Source organism: Equus caballus, chromosome 30 (assembly GCF_041296265.1).
Source record: "Equus caballus isolate H_3958 breed thoroughbred chromosome 30, TB-T2T, whole genome shotgun sequence".
NCBI classification, from domain to species: domain Eukaryota; kingdom Metazoa; phylum Chordata; class Mammalia; order Perissodactyla; family Equidae; genus Equus; species Equus caballus.
The window spans coordinates 32,487,864-32,515,520 of NC_091713.1; the positions used below are offsets into that span (position 1 = coordinate 32,487,864).

The following is a 27,657-nucleotide window of genomic DNA, read 5'->3' on the forward strand; positions in this document are numbered from 1 at the left end:
TAAAAAGACAGTGTTGTATAAATCTAATATAGTAGACTACAGTATTCATGGGTGGTTTTATATTCAGATAAACTCAGCCTCCATCAGTTTGCAAACTATTTTAAAGTTGGCCACAAGTCGGAAAATTATTTTAAATTTGGCCACAAGATGGTGCTATCACAAAGCAATTCCAAAAATAAGCCAAATTATATTCCAAATTATTTGTACTTTGTGTTTCTTTCCAAGCCGAGCCTTTAAATGTAACAATTCTGTATTTCAAGATCTGTTCCATGTCTGCGCTGTGTTTTTGTGTTTCTCACATCTATTGCAGATTGACTATCCCTCAAAAGAGATCAATTGTCTGCTTTTTTGAAAACTATATGCAATGTTGGTAAAGTAATACTTCAAAAATGAAAAACAATATACTTCTATTTGTATTCATTATTGTTCTTTCTTTCTTGTTATTGAACAGAAAAGATATTGCCTTCTCCTGGACCCACAGTGTCAATGTAACAGTCACATACAGAGCTAGCAAGCACTTGGGAGAATAACAAGCTGAGTAATAGGCTGAAAGCATATTTTCACTCATTTGGTCAGGTCCTCCTCTTTCCTCACCATCTGGATCTCCATGTGTTGAAAGGTTTGCCCAGCCAGCAGAGGAAACAAACAATTAAGGACCTTCTCGGAGACACACAGAAATTGCGAGGAATTCTTAACAAAGTATCGTTCCCAGATGATTTGACATCCTTCACACTGCATCTTGTGGTCTGTGTCAAAAGGGGATTGTTACTATTACTGTTTCTGAGGCTCAGAAAAAAAATTCAGGATTGTAATACTGCAATTTCTCTAGAATCTAAGTGCAATAGCTGAAGGTCCTAGAGACCCTCGGTGTGTCACTTAGAGGATAGCAATTTAAGGATTTGTTGAAGCAGAGAATAAATTGTGCTCGAAATTGCAGAGGCTAATGGCCTAAGGATAAAAAATGAGACACTCCATGTGCTGTAAAGATTGCTCAATTCTAACTCTGGAGAGAAAACTTAAATTTCTCCAAGCGTTTATGGAAAATCATTTCTGCTGTACTTGTTAGCAGACAGTATATTTAGGAGATCTCTTCTGGACCAGGGGTGGGCAAACTTTTTCTGCTGCAATTACTCTGCCACTGCAGCAAGAAGAGTCATAGAAAATATGTGAGCCTGACTTGTTCCAATAAAGTTTAGTTACAAAAATAGGTGAAATTAAATACTTGGGAATAAATTAAGCAAAAGAAATGCAAGACTTGTACACTGAAATCTACCAAACATTGCTGAAAGAAATTAAAGACATAAATAAATGGTAAGAAATCCAGGTCCTTGGATCAGAAAATTTAATATTGTTAAGATGACAGTATGCCCCCAATTGAACAACAATTCAAAGCAATCCTTAATAAAATCTCAGCTGACATTTTTTTCAGTAATAAATAAGCTCATCCTAAAATTTATATGGAAATGCAAAGGACCAGAATAACCAAAATAATGTTGAAAAGCAGAACAAACTTGGAGGACTCACAATTCCTGATTTCAAACTTCTTATAAAGACACAGTAATTGAGAGAGTGTGGTACTGGCTTTAGGACAGACATCCATTCCTCGGGCAGATGAAGCTGAGTGAAAAGAATGACTATTCTCTGGAACTCAGAGCATATTTACATCTAATTCCACGTTAACATTATCAAGATTCATTCCTTCAAATATGTAGAGTGCCAATTACGCAGCAGGCATTTTGTGAAGTTTAGAGCTTAAACGGCCAACGTTCTTGACTTTGTGGTGCTCACAATCTCTTGGGGGAAACAGGTGAAATTTAAAGCCACAAATGCATTGTTTCAATACCTAAATTATGTTTCAAAAGTATTGGGTTATGGTCCAATAACCCCAAAAATCTCCCACAACAAAATACCTAGAAATGCTGGCTAAAATGTCACACACACATACAAGAGTATGTGGTCATATTTCAGAAGATAATAGAATGAAAGTGTTTTCCCGTATTTGGATTTGAATATTCCTGATATCTGAAATTCAATGAAACTCTGTATTGCCATCAAAAATTAGTTTAAAAAATTCATTTCACTCAGTTTGTATAGTCTTGGTCAAGACATTTAATCTGACAATTGGAAACTGACAAGCTTTGATTAAACGCTATTTAGTCTCAAAATTATTAAGTTCTATTTATCCAGAGTCCCTCCCTCTCTCATTCATCACTCACCTTTTCACTGATTTAAATATTTACTAACCAACTGTGGCCAATCTCTGTTACAGATGCTGAGGATGATATGTTGAGCAAACAGACATGCTCTCTGCTATCAGGGCGTTTAAACTAGCAGGGCTGACAGATATCAATCAAATTCAATAAATATGCAATTACACCTGAAATACATGCTGTCAAAAACAAACAAACTCGGTGCTGTAAAAACTTATCCTTGTGGATAAATAGTATCTTTTGGAAATGTGCATGGTTTCACAGCTTAGAATTCGTCTCCATGCTTCCAAGTTTTACTCAAACTGATACATCTTCACCGCCACTGCTGGATGAGTGTTCTCCTTAATCAGGAATTTGGTATTGCCAATCTCCTTTCATTGTTAACTCCCCTCCCCCAAATAAGGCAGAAAGTTCTTGTTATTATATTACAAATCTCCATCGATTTAATCCCAACCTGGCTTTACTCTTCTCTCTCTTGTTTCCATTCATGCGTGTTTGCTTTTTCTACAAAAAATCAGCATTGTCGTCTTTGCTACACAGACTCCAATGTCTTCGGCTCCATGTATGCCTTGTTCATAATATTCTGCCTACTTGAACATTATCATAATTTGTGGGTATGGATTTTAGGAACTGTCTTGGACCATTTCAGAGTTCGCAGAATGCTTGCACATCATGCATATTTGGTGACTGCTGCTAATTAACTGATTGATTTTCTCACACCCTCGTTGAAGTATAGGTGTTAGAACTGGCCTTCTGTATATACAGTCTCACAAGGAACACTATAGCCACCTACATATATAACTTTGGTATATGAGAGTTGGTCATTTTGACACAATAATAATATTTGTTGAGTGCTTATTAAATATATTAACTTATGTAAATCTCACAACAACCACATAAAGTACATGCTTTATGGCCACGTCATAATGAAGAAAATGGAACACTAGGTTAAATAACTCGCCCACTGGTCATATAAATAGTAAACCAGAGGCCAGGAGACGTAGACAGTCTGATTTCAGAGCCCATATTCTTAATTTCTTTGGTATAATGCCAACTTAGTCCCATTAAATCTATCAAAGCAAAATACATCCATGGCGCCTGTATGGAAATGCAGTGCAACTGAAACTGATTCTTAGTGACCGAGAACAATCCTGTTGGGAAATGCATACTTTTATTAATGGGAGAATTCAACTTCCCTATTGGAAATAGGTTTCTGCTCTTTTGTTTTCTAGCTATATTGCTTTGGGAAAATTGCTTAACTTCTCTACATCTGTTTCCTCATCTGAAAGGCAGATAATAAAACCTACCTCATATGATCGTTAGGGGTGTTAACTGATTGATAGAATGAATGCAAAAATGCCTATACAGAACTCGCCGATTTACATATCCCAGTAATGCTGTGTTCAAATTGCCTCAAAATACAGTGGCTTGAAACAAAAAGCGTTTATTTTTGCTTATTCTGTGGGCCCTCGGGGGGTGAGCTGATCTACGTTGATCACGGCTGGGTTCGACTTCACACAGCAGGTAGGGTCCAAGTCTGCCTTTGCCCCTCTCATCCTCCTTGGACCAGCTGGTTCATTGGGCCACATTCTTCTCATTGCAATAAGAAGACAGAAGAGCAAGAGAGCAAGTCCAACCCAGATGGCACATCTCAAGCTTCTGCTTGCATCATGTCTTCTTGCATGCCATTGGACCGAGAAAAGTCATATGGTTGGGGACACAATGTCAAGGGGCAGGAAATTGTACCCTGCCTCTGCAGGAGGGAACTGCAAATTTGTAAGGCAGAGTGTGGAGAGAGGGAAAGGACAAAATAGGGTAAAATTCCATCTCTAATTCATGGAGTCTTTGGACATACCAAGTCAAGAAAAATATCATCTATAGAAGTCAAAATGATAGCAACAATTATTTCAGTTGGCCCTCACAAAGTCAATGCCATAAATTTACAGAAGTTATTTCCTCTTCCATAAACATTGCTTTAGGTCCACACCATCACTTCTTCCTGCCCTTTTTTTAAAAAAACTTGACTAGAAAAACAAGAATAAAAGTTCAAATCAATCTTCTGTTCTCAGTCGTATCCAAAATGTGCTAGCAAAGGTGACTATTATGTAGGTTTGGCTCTTTTCCCAATATTTGTGATAATAAACTATAACATTCTAAGTGATAGTTTAAAAATACTAAGCAAATTATACATAATTTCCCCATCAAAATGCCTTATTAAAATAATAATAATATTTAGCCTTAGTCAGGTTGCCGTTATTGCAATTCTATGTTGGCATTACCTAGCTTGACAATATATTCTAAAACTCTTACAATGTTCAGAAATTCTAACACAGAATTCCTATAAATAGCAACCTTTTTCTCTGCCTGAGAACAGAGCCACTGACAGAGCTTTAAGAGAACATTCCTTAGTTATGTGACAACATGATGTTTCAACACTGGAGCCCCAAATCAAAGACTTGCCCATTTGATCATAGACCGCCATGAAGAACCTCAGGCCTTCCCAGCAGGACAGAGCCTTAATCCATAAACTCAAGGCACTAAAGCCCAGCAGGGCCCATGATCTCTATGGGCCTACAGATCCCCAAATGAGGAGGGGTTGGACAGGCTCTGAGCTCTGAATGTTCCTAGTTCCTGCTCCCAAATTTATCATTCTCAGTGGCCAAGAGTGTTGCCCTAATGACTGTCTCTACCTGTTGGCAAACACCAGGAGTACAGATAAGCATTCTAATACATGTCTAGAAATGAATCATCAGCCATAGTCAGAGATACAAACATCAATACCCAAAAGTATTAATTACAATATTCATTATAGTGTTCTATAAGGAAAAGGGCCTAAATATTCATTGTATAGTCAGTATTCATGAAGAAGAATATAAAGAGAGTGGGTTTGGTGCTGAGAGACAATAGCTGAATAATTGGCCATATGAAAATGGTTACATTCTGGTGTATGTAAATGATAATATATTATGCAGTTTTAAAAAGGATGTTTGAATAATGCTTCAAAGCTTTGGAAAGCTCCATGGTATAATACTAAGTTTAAAAATCAGGATATAATGCTGCAGATGCATCTAATATAATTTTCAATATACATTCCACATTGCGATAGTCTTATAAAGATAAACATGCATATATTAATAGAAAATATGTTTGGATGCTGGTATTGTGAATTATAATGATTGTCTCTTTTATGTTTTGGTATATATCCCAAAATCTCTACAAGCATATGTATAACTAATAATAGCCCAAATTATTTAGATATATTGTGTGCATTTACCTTACTCAAGTAAAAACACTGTTAAGCCTTTGTGATAAAGCGTGCTATTTTTTTTAACATCCCCTGATTGTGGATATAGATTTATTTATATTGGATGATTTCTCTTTGCTGATTGGATCAAATCTTACATTTCCAACTTTATATTCCGTAAAAATCTGCATTACAACTACACTTGTTGGAAAGCTTCTATGTATTGTTTTTCCTGTAGGAAATCTCAAGTTTTCACACTCTTGTTGAAAGTTGTACACAGCTCCCTTCTCAGGTTTAACTAAATGCTTGACCATACTCCAGATTATACAATCAAACTATAATGAATTCAATAAAGTTTTTTCTTCCATTGGCATGGTGAATACAGTTTACAAATCTCTCCCATATACCAAAACTACTGAGGATAGATAGGACAGAAAAAATTCTTTATTGGTTTTAGAAATATGTATATTTATATGTATTCACAGATATATACACAGATACATTTTAGACAATATCCCAGGCAGCAGTAATCATTAAAATACACAATAATTGCTGTCAATCTAAGGGAAAACAGACATTCAGCAAATAAGAACAATGTAACTATGTTACACAAATGGTGACCATATAAATGGTGCTGTGAATAAGTATGATAAGGGAGGCAACGTAGATTGGGGGATGAGAGAAGGATTCTGAGTAAGGGATTTAGACACTGAGAACTAATGTATTTAAATTTGGGTGTGTAGGTGAGGAAGAAATAGTTCTCTACCCTTCTAGGTTCTTCTGGCTGCCCTAAGAATTAAATTGCATGAAACAGAATAACAGGAGAAAATCAAACCAGTTTAATAACATGTATACATGGGAGAAACCCAGGAAAAGTGAGTAACTCACCAAAATGACTAAAGACTCTACTTTGAATATTGTCTTTAGCTGAAGACAGAAGAGGATGTTAGAGGTAGTGATTTGGGATTTCAAAGGGGAGGAAAGTAATTCATAGGGAGATGGAAAAGAAACTGTTTGGTAAACAAATGTTTGCCATGCCTTGCAAAGACAGTGGGACATGGAGAGAACTTTGACTAAATGGGCCTTGCTAGGTTCCTCCCTGTCTACCACACCTAGTTCATCTTATATTATAGTTATCTATGGCGATAGCTACTTCCTGGAACCTTCTATCCTACATTCTTTTAGGCAGTTAGGAGGAAGGTCAAAGATTTTTCCTGAGTCTTTTGTTCTTAAAAATAATAAGTCAAAGAGGCACATTTTTGGGCAGCAAATTCTGCTACCCTACAATGGAGTGAGTAAGAGTTAGATAGCCAAAGGTAGAAGGGATATAATTTGAGGCAGAAGAAATAGTATATGCATATCTTCATTAAAGAAAGAGCCTGTAGCATATTTGAGAAACAGAAAGCAGCTCAATGTGAGTGAAACATAGTGAACAAGAAGTGAGACAGAAAGATAAAAGCAGAGTCAGATCATACTTTTTAGGCCTGCTAGTTATTTTGATCTCTATTCTAAAAGTAATGAGAAGCCTGTGGATGATTTTAACTAAGAATCAAGTTAAATTTTTGCAGACTCTTTCAGACCATAATTTGGAGCAAAGGATGGAGGAGGGCGAGACTGAGTTTGGTAGGTTTGTTAGAATAGCCCAGGCGTAGGCTAGTGTCTGAATACACTGGTCTAGGAAAGCGGTGGTGAGAATATAAGATTGGAGAGCCATTTAGGAGGTAGAAATAACAGGACTTGGGAATTAACTGATGAAGTTGAAGGAATAAAGAAAGAGAAGAGGAAAATCAAAGATGGGCTTCAAGTTTCCCGTTAGGCCTTTCAGGATCTCTTTTTTGTGCTAGTATAAAACAACGGCCCTGTGTCTATATCTTGTGAACGGATAGCAGTCTGATTGGTGTGATAAAAAATGGGCATCATCAGCTGAACATACTTTTAATAATTTTCGTTGGAGATCTTTTTCTGATGTCAACTATTTTTTAGTTAATGACAACATATAATTTCTGCATAATAATTTTGAGATGTCCAAATTTACAACAGTTTTCTTCTACAAAAGTCATTTCCAATTTCATCACCCAGGTACCATGACTAGTGGTTTCATGCTCCTCAGAGCCTCTGATGGAGCCAGCTAGAATGAGCACTGGCTCCACGAGCAAGCTCAACTCTCACTCTTTTCGGCAGAACCTTCCGTGATTTTAAGCAATCCCCTCTTTGCATCAGGTTGGTAAGAAATGGACACGGACACAACTTTGCCTTTGTTGGCTCCCAGAGCACCATCCCCACTATGTTACAAGATTGGGGAGTTGATGGTGGGTGACCAACCCCTTTACATGTGGGCAAAATGCCCTACCATTTAGTTTCTGCACACCCCTGGGTCAAGTAACTACCTCTGAGAAAGTGCGTTCAGGGAACCATTGCAGGATGCAAGATGTGACAATTATGACTCAGATAATTCTAGAGAACTGGTCAATATTGTATACACAAAACAAATTACTTACCTTTGGTCATCATCTGTATCCTGTAGTTTATTCTGTGAGAATATTGGAAGAGAGCTGGTGCAGGGGCAGCACCCAGTCACAGAGCCATCACAGTGGCAGGGCACAGGCAGGGAGCTGCTGAGCTGTGAGAGTGACATTATGACCCCACAGGACCTCAAAGGCAGAGCAATGAACCAAAGAGGATTAATCTTAAGCCTCAGGTCTAATGGAACTGGTCCTATTACATTTTGGACTGACTTGCGCCCTGTCCTTTCTTTTTTCCTATTTCTCCTTTTTAGAATGGGACTGTCTATCCTATGCCTGTTCCACCATTATGTTTTGGAAGCACATAACTTGTCTGGTTTCACAAGTTCACAGCTGGAGAGGAATTTTGATTCAAGATAAATTATGTTACTTGGAGTCTCACCCATATGAGATTTAGATGAGATTTTGGACTTTAAACTTTATAGTTGATGCTGAAAAGAGTTCAGACTTTTGGAGCTGCTGGGACGGAATGAATGTTTGATGTGAGAAGGACATGAATTTGAGGGGGAGCCAAGGGCAGAATTTTATGGACTGAATGGTTGTATCCTCCTCAAATTGATATGTTGGAGTCCTAGCCTCCCCCCCACCCAGTGTGTTGATATTAGGAGGTGGGATCTTTGGGAGGAAATTAGGATTAGATGAGGTTATGAGAGTGGAACTCTCATGAATGGGATTAACGCCCTACGAGTCCCAAGAAAGTTTGTTTCTGTCCACTTTCTGCCAGGTGTGGATACAACAAGACAGCCATATATGAACCAGAATGTGGATCTCACCAAACATTGAATCTGTCGACGTCTTGATCTTGGACTTCCCAGTCTCCAGGACTGTGAAAAATAAATGTCTGTTGCTTAAGCCACCCAGACTATGGTACTTTTGTTATAGCAGCCAGAATGGACTAAGACAGCGATAGATTGACAGATCTTTTGGGGATCTCACTCTACGGTACCTATTAAAATTTGGAATCCATTACATTTGATGCAAATTGATGTAATTTTTGAGGTATGACAATAATCAATATTAAAAAGTACTTACAACTCTACAATTACTACTTTAGCACTATATAATTTATTTGTGCCTATATGGCTATGAGATGTATTTACAAACCTCAACGTCAGTATCAACCTCAGGTTTAGTAACAAGGTTGTCACATAGTCCCTGTCTTTCACAAGTTGAGAGGTTTTTTATTTTTGTAAGTTTTAAAAATATTTTTTTTAATTTTCTCTGCATGGAAAGATTTGCCCTGAGCTAACATCTGTTACCAATCTTCCTCTTTTTTTTTTTTTCTCCCCAAAGCCCCAGTACTTAGTTGTATATACTAATTGTAGATCATTCTAGTTCTTCTACATGAGCCACTGCCACAGCATGGCAACTGACAGATGGGTGGTGTGGTTCTGTGACTGGAAAGCAAACCAGGGCTGCCAAAGAGGTGAGAGCACTGAAATTGAACCAGTAGGCCATCCAGGCTGGCTCACAAGTTGACAGTGGGATGTTTCCTTTAGAACTGTATTTAAGTTTCCAGTGCAAACATATCCAGCATGGTGACACATGAAATGAAACATATTTGTATATAGTAGAAAAGGGGAACATATAAACCTTTGTGTAGAACCATCTATTTCTTTGGAATGTGACTAAATTATAGCGTCATTTCTTAAAGATTTGTTCTATTACTTATATTTAGGAAGATGGATCATTGTTTTGATCTACTGAAACATTTTTAGATATAAAGAATAAAATATAATTCTATTGAATATTAAGATAGTACATAAACTTTAATTGTAAGCCAAATAACTGTTTGTTTTAGAACTGTTTGCTATAATCTTAGACAGATCTGCCATAATTAAAGCTAACTGTCTCTCCAAATAAAATAGACTGGAGAGAAGTCCCATAAAAAGTGCAAAGAAGATCAAAAAGAAATAAAAGTGGTCTAATGTTTCATGAAATTAGCACTGTCTCTCTTTAAAGTTTGCCAGCAGGTGCTATTCAATTTCTCGAATTTTCCCAAAATCTGGCCTTCAGATTGCAGTCTGAGGAATTCGATATCACCATTATCTCAGAATTAATCAGATGGAGAGCTGGCGACTTGTGCACCACGTCTCAGCCAGAGTCCAATCTGGAGAGAGAAGCCACACAGTGATTTGGACAAAGCAAGCTTAATAGAATTATTAACTGTAGCAGAGTTTTGGTGTAATGACAGCTTGGATAGTAATAAGCAAAGAGAACTAGAAAATAATCTATTATATCTGCCATAACAGATATAAGGAGCAGGCCTTATCTTCAGGGCTGACATAAAGTTGCCCTGTGAAGACACTTCAGGACTGAAATCCAGACTCTGTTGGAGATGGCACAGCTGCAGCTCAGAATTGCGGTAAAGCCACTGGGGTGCTGCACTGGTAGAACTTGCTGGAAATATGGGGAAAGCGATTCACGGTGCAGCAACTCATTGGAGGTACTTGGCTACAATAAGCCATCCAAGGCAGTGGTGAGGGTGGCTGCTGGCCACTGGATATGCTGACTACTATATATTCCAGGGACCATTCTCTGGAGAAGCCACCCACACTGCAGGGGCATCAGGAGTCTGGTGCTGGGGAGGCTGCACCTGCTGGAGGAGTCAGTCTTTGAAAGGAGAATGTCGGCTGTGCTTGGGACTTCTTGACTGTGCTCATTGGTATCTCCCAATATGCAGGCCAAGACGCATAGGGGGCAAAAAAAAAAAAAAAAAAAATGGAGGGAGCTCACCACCAAGCTGTTCTTCAAGTCCTGGTTTCCTGTCTTCCTTCTTCTCTCATCTTTTCACTCTCTTATGTTTATTTGACACACCCTATCTAGGTTTTGGCTGTGCTTAGCGGGAAGAATAGGAAGAAATATGTCTACTCCATTTTCTGGAATCAAAAGTCTACCTTTGCATTTAAAATTATTTTTTTCTCTAACCAGTGCTTTTCTGATTTTTAAATTAGTGTGTTTGGGATATTCTGTTTTGTAAAAGAAATATTTCTCTTCTGGCACCTACATTATTTTTTTCCCTTCTTTCTTTTCTCTTCTTTCCATTTCTTAGCTTCCTGGTCTCTCTCTCCACGCTCCCTGACCTCTCCTCCTCCCTTCTCCTTTCCCGCCATAGTTATTCAGAACCTTTTATGTGAAGAAGGAATTCAACATTTTATTCATGCCTATCTTTTCCAATGAGGTCACCTTTATACTTAACGCTGGCTTTGAAATATAGAAGTGACAAATAAATTTTGTACTTTCAAAAGATAATTTGTCTAAACAATTAAAGTTTTGGCAAAAAAACACCAAGAGTGTTCATCATCAGAAATAATTTTATTATTTATTTTAAAGCAATTCAATGTAACTGGTAGCAAAATGGTACATAGACAATAGACAGAACCAATTCCCATAGGGTCACAAGGACTAGTAACGACTTTATGTTTTATTTTCATGTGCAAGTGTATTTTAAAAAGGCAACAATTTGTTAAAAGGCTTTTATAAGCATGTTTTTTATTTTTTAAATAACAGAAAGACTAATAAACTATCTTTATTATAGCAAGCTGATATGAATTGTGTCAAATATTAAATTTGGACTAATGTTCATAATCAAAAATAATTATTGTAAAATTTATGAAACAAAATTTTTAGTTTTATAGGAAATATCGTCATGTCCTAGCTTAAAATCCTAGTCTTGCTGACTGTCATAATGCAAAAATATTAAATTTGAGATCTTGTGGGTAAGTAGAAGATTTGTAAAATCTTATATTTAATCCTAAAAATAAATGTAATGGAATAAAGAAATGGCAACTCAAAGAAATGTCATACTTGACTATTGATGTGCAAATATGAAACATGTTAATTAAACTCATTATTGTTCTCCATTATATATATTAGTTCAATTCTGCCTTTAGTTTGAATAATTTACATCAATATGTGTTTGTCAAATATATTTCACCTGTGTTTATAACATATACACATACATATGCATATAGTCTTTGTTTTAAGGTATGCTTGCGATTTTAAGTAACACGTTATAAATTTTGCTTCCCAATCTGGTTAAAGAAAATTAAAGATAGGCTCTCCCTGTTTTAGAGGAAGTTCTTGGTGTTCTTGTTGTCCTGAAATGAGAGTAAGGTAAAATACTAAAAACCAACAATAGGTATTTCATATTCTCTAAGCCAAATTATACAATGGCTATAATCTATAATTTCACATTTTATGATTTATATTTTTATTTCCATAGAATTACTTGGGGGAATATTGGGCTTTCTTTATCTATGTTGTGTTTTTTTTTTTTTATTTTTGTCTTTTTTTTGTGTGTGGGGAAGATTTGTCCTGAGCTAACATCCATTGCCAATCCTCCTCTTCTTTTGCTTGAGGAAGATTAGCCCTGAGCTAACATCTATGCCAGTCTCCCTCTATTGTATGTGGGATGCCTCCACACCATGGCTGATGAGTGGAGTAGGTCCACGCCCAGGATCCCAACCCATGAACCCAGGCTGCCAAAGCAGAACAAACAGAACTTTAACGACTTGGCCATAGGGCCAGCCCCCTCTTTATCTATGTTTTTCTAATCCTTCTATTTTCCTTTCAATTTATCTGCCTCTTTATTAAAAGAAAGGATAAAAAAATGTCTCTTTCTAGTCTTATATGTCCTATTTTCTGTTGAATGAAAATTCAAGTCAAATTCAGAAATTAAAAAAATTAAAATTTAGAAGAAAAATATCTTTTTAAGTTTACCAATGTCTCTTTCATGGCAATACCTTTACACATTCCACCTACCTGGCAAGCTATGCTCTTGTGCTTTTCAGTCTGTTTTTGAAGTGGAATAAAACAATCCAGATAAAAGCATTAGTGTCACCAAGGGTCAATTTATATTTAGTTTAAAACTATCAGATTCTGCACGATTTATATTAAATTCAAATGGCAAAAACTACCCACCTTTATCATACGCTTTTTCCCTCACAATGTTAAAACATAATTCCCATAGATAATTTTTCAAAATTTTCCAAACTTTTTAACATATTTTTTTGCGTATGATTATTTCAATACTAAAGGCACAAAGGAGGACTTTTAAAGTTTTGAAATGTCTGTGTATCCCATGAAAAGTATAATTTTGCTTCTTTGAATTTTAAAGTATCTTTGTTATGAAATATACTGTATAGATAAATGAAAAATATTAAAGCTCAAGAATCTATTGAAAATCATTACTGCATATTTCAGCTAATGATCCAATTCTTGGATTAAATTTGCCAACCAATGCGTTTTAAGTATTTTCTCTGTTAGGCATTCTTTTAAGAGAACAACAAATATTTGTTTTGGTACACTTTTCTTGGTGTACAAGGTGTGTGAGACATAAAGTTAGCAAAAATTTAGGTACTTATTTCTTTTTGTTTGTTTTGGTGTCTTCAGTATGACAAAACATGCTATGAATATCTCAAACTCTAAAATGAATATGATGTCATATGAAAAGGCAACAAAAAAGATTAAAATGACTTAAAGATTTATATTCTAAAGCAAACTATGATTCTTACACAAAAGTCAGCCACACAAGTTTGTTAATGTCTATTCAGAGAAGACTAGACATTTATGATGAGCTCAATTTTATGAAACAGCAAGTTTAAAGAATATAATATGACACATTTAATTTTTAAGAGGGGCGACAATCTTCTACATCCATTATGATGCACCAAATATAGCTGGATTTTCATTTTACTTTCATAAAACCTTAATACTTTTAAAAATTGGCTTCACACAGTTTGGATTATTGTCAAATAATTAAATATCAGCTTTAAATTTTTGTGTTTTAATTTGGGTTTTCAAAATCATTCCATTGATGTCTTTATATATCAGTAGGAGTACCAATAAGCAATACTTTAAATTTCAAAATAATCTACACTTCTAAGAGGATGGATTTTTTAAAATATGAGAGAATTGAATATATTCCAATCTAGTTTATTTCATTCCAGCAACATTTTTTTCCTCTAAGATTTAGAGTTGTTCCAAGCAACATCCTTGTAGGAAAAAAAAAGTCTCTTATTTTCTTTTATCAAAGCTGAGTTTCTTCCCGAGAGTCTGGACCAGCGGCGTTGCAGATGCTGTTTTTCCGACTGGGTTCACTGTTTGGAAGGTATGCCAGTGGATCTGGTCGGATTAAGTATCTAACAAAAGAAAACAAAGCATAACTGTAATAATAAATAAAGGCAAAACTAATCCACACTGACACTTCAGATTGCTACTTCAAATTTATCTGCTCAGTTTTTGGGGAATCTAAACTGTGTCTCTATATATAACATTGGCAGAAAGACTCACCATTTAGTGACCTGTAGAATTTTGCTTGTATTATTTCTATTCCTAAAAAGATTATGATGATGAATGCTGATAACTCAAGTATCACTATCCTTCAGTTATGACTCAGTTCAACACCCTCCTCTTATCAAAGTTTATGTTTTTAGTCTTTTTTTGTTTTTTGGGGGTTTTTTTGGTGAGGAAGATTGGCCCTGAGCTAACATCCATTGCTAATCTTCCTATATTTGCTTGAGGAAGATTGTCCCTGAGCTACCATCTGTGCCAATCTTCCTCTATTTCACATGTGTGACGCCACCACAGCATGGCCGGATGAGTGGTGTGTAGGTCCACGCCCAGGATTGGAACCTGCAAACCACAGGCCACCAAAGCAGAGTGCACGAAGTCAACCACCACACCACTGGCTAGCCCCCTATTTTAGTATTTTGATTTATCATCTCCTACTTTGGCTATTTTTCTATTAAGGAGACTCAAATCCTAGCCACGATTCTTTTATTACTTAACTCCTCTTAGCCTTATTTTATTATTCATAAATAAATTTGATCTAAATAATTTCCATAGCCTTTTTAATTTAAATATTCTATGATTCTATAAAATTAATGATTTAGTAAAGGTTACAGAGAACATTATGCATAGATAGTTTTTTTTTTTTTGAGGAAGATTAGCCCTGAGCTAACATCTACCACCAATCCTCCTGTTTTTAATAAAGAAGAGTGGCCCTGAGCTAACTTCTGTGCCCATCTTCCTCTATTTTATGTGTGGGATGCCACAACAGCATGGCTTGGGATCTGAACCAGGCAATTCTGGGCCGCCAAAGTGGAGCATGCGAACTTAACTGCTATGTCTCTGGGCTGCCCCAATAATATTTTAATTACCTGGAAATTTATTAATCTAAGATTTAGATGATGCTAGAGTAAGCAATCATGCAAAAGAATAAAAGATAATTCTTAATTCATTCTACTAGTAAATAGGAAAATGTTCATCTGCCAAACTCACACATTTCAATAACGTTAGGATTTGTTTTAAGAGAGATGTTTTACTTCAGACTGTCAAGTGATGTGAGCATCCACTTCTTGAGCACCTCAAGAATACTGCGCTAGGACCTGGGAATATAAAAAGTCACAAATCCTGGCCCTGTCCTGCAGAAGATTTGTATTGTTTAATTTATGAAGCAGATATCAAGAAGAAACAGAAATTCCAAACATGACAGAAAAAGAAAAAGAACAGAGAGAATAAGGGAACACGATTGAGGAGGTCGGCTTGTGCTTCTCTGGAGGCTGGAACAGAGGCACAGAGAGGCAAGCCCAGACATGGACAGCAGTGGGCATAGGCGGGGGATGCTCCTGATACGTTTAGAAGGCGAGCTTAACTTCAGAAGACTGGTTAGGCCAGGAAACGGTGGTAGGTAAATTCAGGAAGAAAAATAGAAAACAGCTAATGAAGAACTTGAAGTCTCAGGATAAGTAGTTTCAATTTCTATTCCAAAGGCAGGGGGAAGACACGGGGGGGAGAAGAAAAGTATCTATGCATAACGCAGCATCTCAGAAGGTCTTGTGTCAGGTACAAATGAAATTAGTATTTCATAGTTCTATAATAATTTTAGGAGGTCCAAAAAATGAAGAGAGAAACTAATTTAAACGTGAAAACTCCAATGAAGACTATACTTTTCCTCTATAAAGTAAAGGAAAAATATTCATAAAATAGGCCCCTTAATAAAAATGAGAAACGGCAATTTAAAACACTACAGTCTATTTCCTTCAATCAAATAAAAGTTGACATTCGTGTCCGTGGACGTATTAACTGGATTTTGTTATCTATGCATTCTGCCTAGTAATTACTTTAAATATCAGTAGCGTCGTACATAGATCGATGAAGCAAACTAATAGTGCCCATTAAGCTTTTTAACACCGTATCTTCTAGTGATTTATTTTTCTTTGAATCAAATTAATGTTGCTCCTTCATTTAAAATGAACTTCTGAAAGTGGTTTTTTAGAAAAACATAAAAGGTGTGAGTGTAATCCATTGTCTCCGAAATTCATTGATGTTTCTTTCTCTATTATTATCATTACTAAACCTATGAGTCTATTAAAATAAATTTCTTAAAAGTGGTTTTATGTACTACTGGTCCCAGTTGGCATTTTTTTCATGACATTTATCATTGTTTCAGTTATAATAAAATTTAATTATCTCAATGCCAGAAATACACATCATTGCAAAAAAGGTTTTTTATAGCAATCAAGCTAATGTTTTAGCTTAAAACTAATAAAAAATAGTAGTATCCAAAAGGTACAAAATGTCACATTTGTTTTACCCATATACATTGTAACATATGTATTTTATTTGTAAGTTTAAAAGTTTGGGGAATTATTTCAAATTATAAACATCTATTTGATGGAAGGGTATGGTCACAGACTCAAAATGCTAACAACATCTTCCCATTCCATCAAAAATAATCACGGTAAATAATTATTATATTAGGCCCAAGAAACTTACGAATAAGTAAGGCCCAAAATATGAATACGTTAAGCATAACTTTTAAAAACTCTATGTAGTTAATACAATTAAAATAATTTGAAAAAAAGGTCTAAGAAGGTTGGAATTACAGTGGCAGATTGGACAATTAATAAAAATTGCCTGATTTTATGGGTTTAAAGGAAAGAATACATGTAAAAATATGGACACAAGAAAAACAGAGTAGTTTAGTTTTATTATAGTAACATCCTAAGTGAAGTCTCCAGAAGGGGCAGTTGAAAGCCAGATGCATCATAAATAAGATATTTTCATCTAACTTAGTCTTTCATAAATTCGACGTCTCCCCTGGATGTAATTTTGACAGTTGCCTTAAGAACTCTTGCAGCTGAAATTACCATTCCGATTCCCAAAACTCTTATATTGTAACCAGTATCATCAGATGGCAAAATAAAGCATTTTATATTTGCTGGTTGTATCTTAGGTGCATTATAAAAATCTTTTCACACTGATTTCGGGTCAGTCACTCCTGCTGATGTATTTTCCTAAGAAGCTTTTGAAACACATTCATCTTTCTGCCCTAAAACTGAACATTAGTCAGCAATCCAACTACTTTCTCTAATTTATGTACATCTTCTTTGGAAAAGTCATTCTCTTTTTGGTTTTGTTCATCTCAAAGACGAAAAATAAATAAACATTTTCTATATAGAACTAGCTTCTCTTTAAAATTCCACTACTCTCTCTCTATATGTTTTCTAGACATTTCCACTGAGCACACTGAACAATGTATCTGAACATCAGCCCATCGTCTCTCTTTCCTCCCCAGCCAGCAACTCTTTTCCTGCTTAAAAAAATTGCCTCCCTATTCTGACTTGTTTCAGTGAGCCATCCTTTTTATTTTTTTGCAATCACATGGATTTGAAATCTTAAAGCCATGTTAGATTCCTTTTCCATTTCCCATACCAATGAACAAGTCTCACTCTTTGCCTGTATAAATTTATCTACACAAGACTGCCTTTACAATCCATTATCCTGATGCTACAACAGATTCTTAGCTCCCTCACACCTGCATAGCAGCTTTTTAACTGGCTTCTCTATTTTTAGGCTTGCTTCAACCCTAATCCATCCTGCCAATCAACTCTATTGCTTCTTGCAGAGCTCTTAAAAAGAAAATCGTACCCTTTCCACCCAAGCCAAAATCTTCCACATTACTGGCAACATACTAAAAAAAAATAAAGGGACCGGCCCCTGGCTGAGTGGTTAAGTTCATGTGCCCTGCTTTGGTGGCCCAGGATTCACCAGTTTGGCTCCTGGGCACACACCCAGCACCGCTCATCAGGCCATGTAGTGGCAGCATCCCGCACAGAAGAACTAGAATGATTTGCAGTTAGGATATACAACTAGGTACTGGGGCTTTGGGGAGAAAGAAAAAAGAGGAAGATTGGCAACAGAAGTTAGCTCAGGGCCAATATTCCTCGCAACAAGAACAAGGACAACAGCAACAACAAAAGTAGTCTTCTAATTCGTGGTGTATAACCAGCTTTAGTTTTAAACCACTTACATGGATACATTTGAGGCTCTGCATCACAGAATGTTCTCACCCCTCGTAGTCTCTGACCTAATAACATATTTTTCTGATTATAGATACAAACACATCCTGTGGACCTAACTCACACCCACCAAGAGTTGTGGACCTTTGGCATTCGTTTTACGTCAGTAATACAATCTGGAGTTAGCTACCTGGGGTAAGCAGCTCCTGATCCAGGCCATCCTCAGGACCATGGACTTCAAGAGCAGATTCTTATTAAGAATTTCTCTGCTAGGATTATACGAACTGTCAAAATGCCTTTTCTAAAATCTTGCTTATATCGCTAAGTGCTGCCCATTGCCTGTAAGGCGGAGTTTAAACTCCTTATTTTGTCATCTAAGGTCCTTCCAAAGTCTGGGTTAATATACGTTTTCAATATTATGTTTAACTAATTAAACAGCAGAAATGTTAATGAGACAAAGTGCTACGTAGTGTTGCCAACTGAGACACACAATGTATCCCCATGTGGTGCATGTCTCAAGCCATCTCCCTGTTCTGCAACATCCTCTGCTCTCCACCTACACAAATCCTATCTCCTTTCAGAGTCTAGTTCAAACCTTGCCTTCTTCGTAATCACTGTAAGTCACACTAACATCTCCCTCCCTGAATTTAGAAAAACGCTTTCTCACTCAACTGACGCTTAATTCATTAGTGACAAGGTCATATTAGATTGCAATCAAATTCTTTAGGCTTAAATTGTAGTTTTGTTAATTAGAATGTAAGCACTTCGAAATCAGGGGAAATGTCTTATTCATCTCTGTGTCACACTTTTAAGACAACACTAGTACAATTGTACGTGCATAACATATTTTTTGATGAATAAATTGCTAGCTTTTTCTAATCAGTGTTTTGACCTGTTTCATTTTGGCTTTTAGGAACTCTAAGGTATTTAGAACTAGATAGTGTGGGATATTGCAGGTTTTCCTTTAAGCTTTCTTCCTATTATTCCACATATTTTCTATTATTTCCCCAAATATATATTAGCTCACAGAATACAGATTCAATGCTGCTATTTCCTTCTTTCATACTTCTACAATCCTACAATGTTTTTTTATAGCATTACACACAGCAATACATAAAATGCATTTATTCATTGAACGCAAAAGTTAGACTTGGAGTTTCCAAGCATTTATATTGCAAGAAGAATAAGGAACTATAATGGTGGAAATAAAAATATAAAAATAAACAGTGCTTTTGTAAAAATAATACCTTACGTAAGCTATGGGTCAACTTACACAACATCATTCAGCTCCAGTCTGGTATCTGGAGACGGATTAATCAGGATGTAGGAGAGGGTACTTTGATGATCATTCATTTCATCTAGAAGATAAATAAATGACAATTTTGTTATAACACTTACAGAAAATTACAGCAATTGTTGTAGAGCATCTTAGCATCAAACCATTTAGTTGTCAACAAGAACTTAACATAGTTTTGCCCACAGCATGATTGTGTACATAACTTTGACTATTTTCAAATTACTCTCATTGGAAATATCGGACAGGTACTCATTTTTTGTTCCAATAAATGATGAAAATAAAGTATCTAATTCTGTTCAGAACAGCCACAGTTATATTCTACCCCTTAAGCTATTACACTGAAAAAGTATTTCTATTAAAGACATAGCTAGACAAGATGTTTACTTGATTAATTATGCCTTTTTAATTATAAAAAATAATTGTGGTTTAGATGGTCATCCCAAAAAGGAATATTCATATGGGATATGCTGTTAAAAACCATCTAGTGACATAGTGTTTAGAAACCACAACAGAAATATATCTAAAAACTTGAAGGCCCTAAATATGTCTGACTTGGTTTCATGATATATCTGATAAAAGCCATTCTAATGTTTTTGCAGAATGCAAGGAATCCTGCGGACCAGCATTTAACTGTAAGTTTTAAAGGACATATACTACTCAATCATTTGTTTTTCCTCTAAAACAATATATATTTTTAAAATAAAAGGCTGTGTCCTTTTCATTTTGTGAATTCACTCTGAAGACATCATCAGGCTTCAAGTTTGAAGAGCCAACTTGACATTATACAGGACATTGAAAAAGAAAACAACTTTAAGATCTCAAATTGTAGCTGCCAAGGCTATGATAAGATGTAAATGTAAGACTGTGTGAACACACACTTCAATACACATTAATCCTCCCAAGAGTAAAGTTTCTAGGTTGTGAGGGTGCTGTGTAAAGACCTGCTCAACAGTCATAGTGGCCTTCCAGCCACCTCAGTTGCACACAATCGTGGTTCCTGAAAGAAGTACCAAATTTTGCAGCTTGATCCAAAATCTAAGAATACATTTCCCACCAATAGAGATACATCAATACTCAAATAACTACATAAAAATAAAGTAAAGGTCTTTTTTAAGACAACATAGATGAATAATCTCCTGCACTGGAAAATACGTATTATTTTCATAAAATAATGTCGACCACTGTGTTCACCTAACTAGAAACCCGTCGCTTGAAATGTGAATGAGTTAATATTTTCAGTTAAAATATTTCAAGTTGAGATGCAGATGTGTGCCCTGTTTTTAAAAACGACAAGTGAAAATTTTTGCCTTAAACGCAGATAAACAGTAGCATAATTGAACCCACCATAAGTTTGCCAGTAAAACTATTATAATCATAAGATCATCAAATTAATATTCAAATAAAAGAATATATTCAGTTGTACATATCTTCAGGGGTAGATACAAGGAATGATAGCCTGCTATAGAGATAAAGTTGCCAGGCAAAATAGACAATATCCAGTGAAATCCGAATTTCAGATAATTTTTTAGCATACATATGTCCCAAATATTGCCTGTGACATACTTACACAAAAAAATTATTTGAAGTTTATTTGAAATTCGAATTTAACTGGGAATCCTATATTTTTATTTGCTAAATTGTCAGTCATACCCAGGGGTAGCTGACTAACTCAACCAGCTTGAGAGTGGAATTCCAATAAGTTCTGATGAGCTTACTCCTAATGACGTACAAATCCAACTCAAAACATATTGTACTGACAGGAGATTATCAGGATCATCTTTCTATATAAAAGGCAATTTTGATTTACGTATGCTTTTTGAGAAATTTTCCCTTGTGTGAATTTCGACAACCACTGTACAAAGGAACAGAGATTGATAGCACATTCTGGGGACTAAAGTATAATACTTTGAAATGTAATATGTCTACTAGAAAATCTCCATCTCATCTGACTAGGTATAACTCAATTTCTTATATGAACAGTGGCATCAATTTCTTATATGAACAGTGGCATTAGAGGGAAAACAGTTTTAACAAATAACTTCTCAGTCAGTAGCAATATTCAGCCTTTCTCCTCGGTTATCAAAATGATGCTGTACTCATGTTTGTTTCTGAGATGAAATCAAAATCTACTGGTGACTTGGCTTGCCTATTACAAATGTAAAAACATCTAGATAACTGAGAACTTTGTAGCAGTAGATATAACTATTATGTCCCTTTTTTCTGCTCAAATAGCCTGTTTTATTGATTGCTCTGAAGATTTTAGTTTTTACATTCATTCCATGAATGGGAGCAAGTGTATTGCTAATGTGCTCCATCCAGTGATCCCATATGGTTTATCTAAAGATATGAATTACATCACAATCAGGGCTCAGCACTCCTGGTTTCTTTCCTTGCCCATCCCTCACCGACTTCTCCTCAGTGTTAGGTTAAAAGAAGGTAAAAGAAGTTGCTGAGGTCAAAGCCATTCTCTCTGCCTCTTTCACGCCGGCCTTGCGGTAGAGTTAATTCTGGTCTGCTCGTTCTCTGCCATGCTGCTCTGTTGGGAAGTCCTGCGGTTCACTCTCTTTCTCCTTGTGACTTTGTGTTTAAGAATTAGGAACCTAGGTTTGACAAATCCATTGTGGTCACACATCAAAACCATATTCAGCAATCTAGTTTTATCAGACATAAGTCCGGTATTTTTGTTTCTGTAGGTCATTCCCCATGTTTATTGGTTAGTTATTACTGAATTCTGGAGGGGAAAGTGCAGTAGGTTTCCTGGTTCTTTAAGAGTCCATCACAATCACCATCCTTGGTGGTGGCAGACACAAGTGGATCAAATAAGACTCTTTACCACAAATATAATAACGTATGTAGTCAGTAAAATAAATTTTCTTTGGAAAATTTGGCTCATGAACCAGAATCAAGATTCTGTTTCTTATCCAGCAAAAATATCTGCTTAAGGAAATCTGTTGTGAGGATATTCAACGTGTTTCTGATAAGTAATCTTTGACTTTGGCAAATAAAAATTGCTATCTAGTTTAAATTGGTTTTTTAAAATTATTATTTCGCCATTAACATAATTATCTGAATGAAACTATTCTTGTGAAAAATTGAACTAAATGTAGTAGAATATTGAAAACTTTAAAAGAAATTTTAGAGTCAAATTCAATAATTGCCTAGTATTTACTTACAAAATAAGAAATTTATTTTGCTATATTAATTAGCATAAGCAATTATTCAATCAAAATCTTCATATAGCAAATATTCTGCTTAGAGTGTTTCATGTCAATAGATCATATTAGAAAGAAAATAGAATTATAATCCTATTGTTCTTACAAAATAATTGAGTGAGTTCCATTCCACACATGTAGGTTTTGTTCTTTTGGTTTGTTTTAGTTTTTAAAATTTTCCTGCTTAAATATTTTAAGAGCACTTTTGAAAGAGGAGAATAGGGGGCTGGCCCAGTGGCATAGAGGTTAAGTTCGTGCACTCTGCTTTGGCTGCCTGGAGTTTGAAGGTTTGGATCCTGAGCACAGATGTAGCATCATTCGTCAAGCCATGCTATGGTGGCATCCTACATAAAATAGAAGAAGATTGGCACAGATGTTAGCTCAGCTACAATATTCCTTGGGCAAAAAGAAGAAGATTGGCAACAAATGTTAGCTCAGGGCCAATCTTTCTCACAAAAAAAAAGAAAAGAAGAAGAAAATCTAATATGAAAGAAATATAAATCTTACAATATCTCTGTGTAGGTTTCATTAAATAAAACTTCCAAAACACATATCCGTTTTGTGTTGTGTAATCAGAGAAACATTTCAAATAATACAAAAGTAAAGATGAAAAGTATTTGAAGAGAATAGCAAATGAGAGAGGCTGAGATGGTTGAGTTTTAATTTTCAGAAAGCAGACCCTTGGGGATGGACTAAAGTGAGCTAGGAGGAAATTAACTGGAGACGATGAAAAGGCAAGCTAGGATCAGATCCCATAGGGCTTTGTAGACCTTGGTCAGAAGTTTGAATTTTATTCTAAGAGCAACAGGAAGACATTGAAAGGTTGTAAGGGCAGGAGATTTGGCAGCACGATCTGATTTCCTATTGAATATATCCCCTAGACTGCTGTGTGGGAAGTGATCTTTGGGGGCTGAAATTGGAACTCAGGAATAGCAGATGAATAGTACAGAAGCCCAGGTGAGAGATGATGATGGCTTGGGAGCAAGGAAATGGAGGAAGTTTGGAAGGAAGGAAGGAAAGACAGCGAGAGAGCTTGAGAGAGAGAGAGAAGAAGAGGAGAGAGGCAGAGAGAGAGGAAGAGGAAGAGGGAAGGAGAGACAGAGACTGTTTTAAGATGGGAAACACCACAGCATATTTGAATGCTGATGGAAAAAGCAAGTAGAAAGGGAGAGATTGGTGCTGGACCAGAGCAAGGGCACATGTTCCTTCAGTCACCACAAGAAATATCTTACCAGAGAAAATACTCTATTGCACAGTGCTTATTTCTCCCACATGGTCCAATAATCCAAATAATCAGTAATAGAGTAACCCACTGATAATTACATTTTCCCACACCCAAACCTCTGTTCACATTATGTGTTATCCATCTATAAAACCAGCTGGTTTACAGTGCCGACCTAATCCACCCACATATTCCAATTTAGTACCAAACTATGTTTCTAAGTACTGCTATTTTGTCCATTTGATTGAAATTACCAGTCTATTTTAGGAAAATAAAAGGTGGTTAGAGATAAAGATAAGAGAATAATCCTACTTAGTCACTTCAATTCAAAATGATTTTCATTCTCTTCCAATAATTTAGACTATTTTATGACACACAAGATAAAAATCAAGGAGTGTACTCTCTTAACCTGCCTTTACAGAAACATTCGAAACTCAAGGTTAGATGAAACAATTAACAGAACAAGTGGCATGATATAAGGTGAAGCTACAGAAATTGCTCAGTTTCAACTCTGCCATGAGCCACTCCATCCCTTAGTAGCTTCACAGACAAAACTAGTCACTTTAGACTCAATTTTCTCTTTAAAATAGTATTCAATATTTCTTAACCCTTAAAATCTGTATTACTACATTTTATAAATATTAAAGGATCAAAACTCCCTTGCTATTTTTTTAACGTGATAGAGAATTTTAAAAAAATGAACAATGTGTCTAAAAATATATTATTTCTTCAATGATGTAAAGTCTAGTCATATTTTGTTAAACACATGTTGTTAAAAGATATGTTCTTAAATATATGTTTTGCTTGTCACTGCATTGACCTTCAGGGCTATTGTATGTCCCTGGTGAATGAAAGCTCCTCAATAAATGCTAGTTTCTTTCTAAATACTAGAATGACAGCTATTTTATCTTATGTGATGTAGGCCAAAACTATACTGATTGTCTGCAAAGTAAGGAACATAGGTACACTTATTTTTAAATGGAACATTAATTACATTTTCAAGCAATGGGTTCAATACGTTTTCAGGTGAAGCACTTCTAAATCTAAAATTATGACTCTGCTTGATAATCTGAAAAAGTAAAATCAATATACTACAGAGAGTCTAAAAGATTTTGGGATGACCATATTTATTATTATTATTTTCATTTTAAAAGTTGAACCCACTGCTTTAAATTTCAAGGTATTTCAACTGAAATAGTATCTGAGGTTGAAGAAAAATACATTGAACATGTTATTTGCAGAATTTAAACATAAGCATAGAGCATGTTTTCCAATTTTGCTGCTACCCTGTAGTACTTCTTTACGACTTACAGGAGGCATTTTTATGATTAGTTGATAACCATAATTTATCACCTGATAGTCATTATTTTGTTTTCCAATTTAGTCATTTAATGATGTTAACTGGGTATGATTAGAGTCACCAATAATTCTAAATCTGTGGATACAATAAACAAAATAGGCATTTCAGCCATTTTCTGGAGAGGCAGTGTACTATGTGATATGATCTTCGGAATAATCCCGTGTGATGACTTCTACCTTTTAACTGAAATGTGTAATGCATTTATATTTAAGATAAATATCAATATAGTTGGATTTAAATCTACCATCTTGCTAGTTATGTTTCATTTGTTCCATATGTTCTTTGCTCCTCTTTTCTTCTTTCTCTGCCTTCTTTGGATTAATTGAAGTCTTTAAAATTTCTTCTTAGAATCGTTCCATTTTATCTGCACTATTGATGTTCTGTAGTTTCTCTAGGTCAAGGGCTGGCAAATATTTTTTCTGTAAAGGGCCAGATAGTAAACATTTCAGACTTTTTAGTCCATATGATCTCTGTTGTACTTATTAAACTTTTTACACTGTAAAGTGAAAGCAGCCATAGGCAATACATAAACAAGCAAAGATGATTGCATTTTTTTAAAAAAAATTACTGATATGGTGTAGTTTGCTGTCCCCTGCCCAGGGTTTGCAATATGCAGCTGTAACTTATCAGCAGCCACTCTTAAATAATACACCACTTCACACGTAGTGTAACAACCTCACTACGTTTTATTTCCATTTCTTTTTTCCTATTATTTGAATTATTGCCATACATTTTTGCTTCTATACGTGCTATAAACCTCACAATGTTTTTTATAAATGGTACATTATCTTTGAACAAAATTTAAAAATTAGAAGCATATCTTTTATATTTACCCATATTACTTTCTTTTGTTATATAAAGTTCCACATGGCATCATTTTTCTTCCATCTTAAGAACTTCTTTTAACATTGTTTCATAGTGAAAATTTCATAGTTGACAAATTCTCTTAACTTTTGTTTGTCTAAAACTTTTTTTACATGTTTTTACTTTAGAAAGATATTTTTACTGTGTATGGAGTTTTGAGTAGAAGATTTCTGTTTCAGTACTCTAAAGGTGTTTCTCTGTTGTGTTTTGGTTTGCAAGGTTTTTGACAATAAGTCTGCTGTCATCCTTATATTTGCTCCCCATTCATAAAGTTCCCTTTTCTCTGGCTCCTCTTGAAATGTTTCATCACTGGCTTTTAGCAATCTTATATATTGTGTTTTGGCATTATTTTATTTGTTATGTTTATATTGCTTGAGTTTCATTGAGCTTCTTAGATCCTGAATAGAGTTCCTATCAAATGTGGAAAAGTTTTGGTTGTCATTTCTTCAAATATCCATGCTCTTCTCTCCTTCTGAGACTCCAATTACATGACAATTTAAATTGTCCCACTAGTAACTAACACTATTTAGTTTTTCAAGTTCTTTTTCTCTCTATTCTGCATTTTGGATAGTCTGCTGCTATGGGTTTATGTTCATTGATATTTTCTTCTGCAATAGCTATTCTGATATTGATCCTATGGAGTACACATTTCATGTTGAATATTGCACTATGAATTTTAACCTCCAGGAGATTCAGTATGGCCATATTTATATCTTCAACCTCTCTCCTTAACATGCTCCTGTTTTCCTCTACCATCTTGAGCGTACAGACCATATAGTAATAACTACTTTAATATTTGTGTTTTATGGATCTGTTTCTATTGATTGATTTTTCTACTGGTGCAGGTCAGATTTTCTTATTTTGGGTCCACCTGCTTAACTTCCAGCCAGTAAAACCCTTAACTCATTTGTTTCCCTTCTCTCAGGAAACAAAATTATATGTTTTCTTATGCCCATTGTCTGCATATTATTAATTTCTATCTTTTCTAGTTATTTAAATTGAGCATAAACAGTTGTCAGAATTGAAAGTTTCTTCTTGTTGTTTTAATGCATTTAGAAAGTTCATTCTTTGCTCTCTCATTGACTATTTATACTCAACCCATAATAAAGTGCTGAAAGTAAAAATTTCACTCAACCAATTAACTTTTTTTCTCAATGACAAAAAGCATTTTATTTTATTCAAATTGGCAACATTTTTCTTAAATATATGCCAAAATACAACATTTGAATTTCCAATTGTAAAAATGAAATATATGTATATTTAAGTGCAATTAAGTTAACTATGGTGTTAAATTATGTAGAAATATTGATATCATTGAAAAATTAATGTTCTGGGAAAGATCTGATACAACTTCATGAATCAAAACTTTATAGCTTTAATTTAGGGAGCTATGGAAAATTCATTGCCCAAATATTTTCA

The 27,657-nt window shown here is 35.3% G+C and overlaps 1 protein-coding gene across 13 annotated transcripts in view; it reads right to left on the reverse strand.

Annotated features, from left to right (window-relative positions):
* Positions 1 to 11,272: 11,272 nt before the first annotated feature.
* The window catches only part of KCNT2 (potassium sodium-activated channel subfamily T member 2), a 350,894-nt gene continuing 334,509 nt past the window's right edge, over positions 11,273 to 27,657 (reverse strand). For 8 of the 13 annotated variants that reach the window (XM_070255832.1, XM_023632565.2, XM_014738077.3 and 5 more), the window contains 2 exons: positions 19,557 to 19,641; positions 11,273 to 14,119 (listed from right to left, as the gene is read on the reverse strand). In XM_070255832.1, the coding sequence (XP_070111933.1) occupies positions 14,008 to 14,119; positions 19,557 to 19,641 (197 nt within the window). In that variant the 3' untranslated portion in view covers positions 11,273 to 14,007. The remainder of the gene's footprint in view (positions 14,120 to 19,556; positions 19,642 to 27,657) is intronic. The other 5 variants (XR_011434198.1, XR_011434197.1, XR_011434196.1 and 2 more) reach the window with 3 other exon arrangements.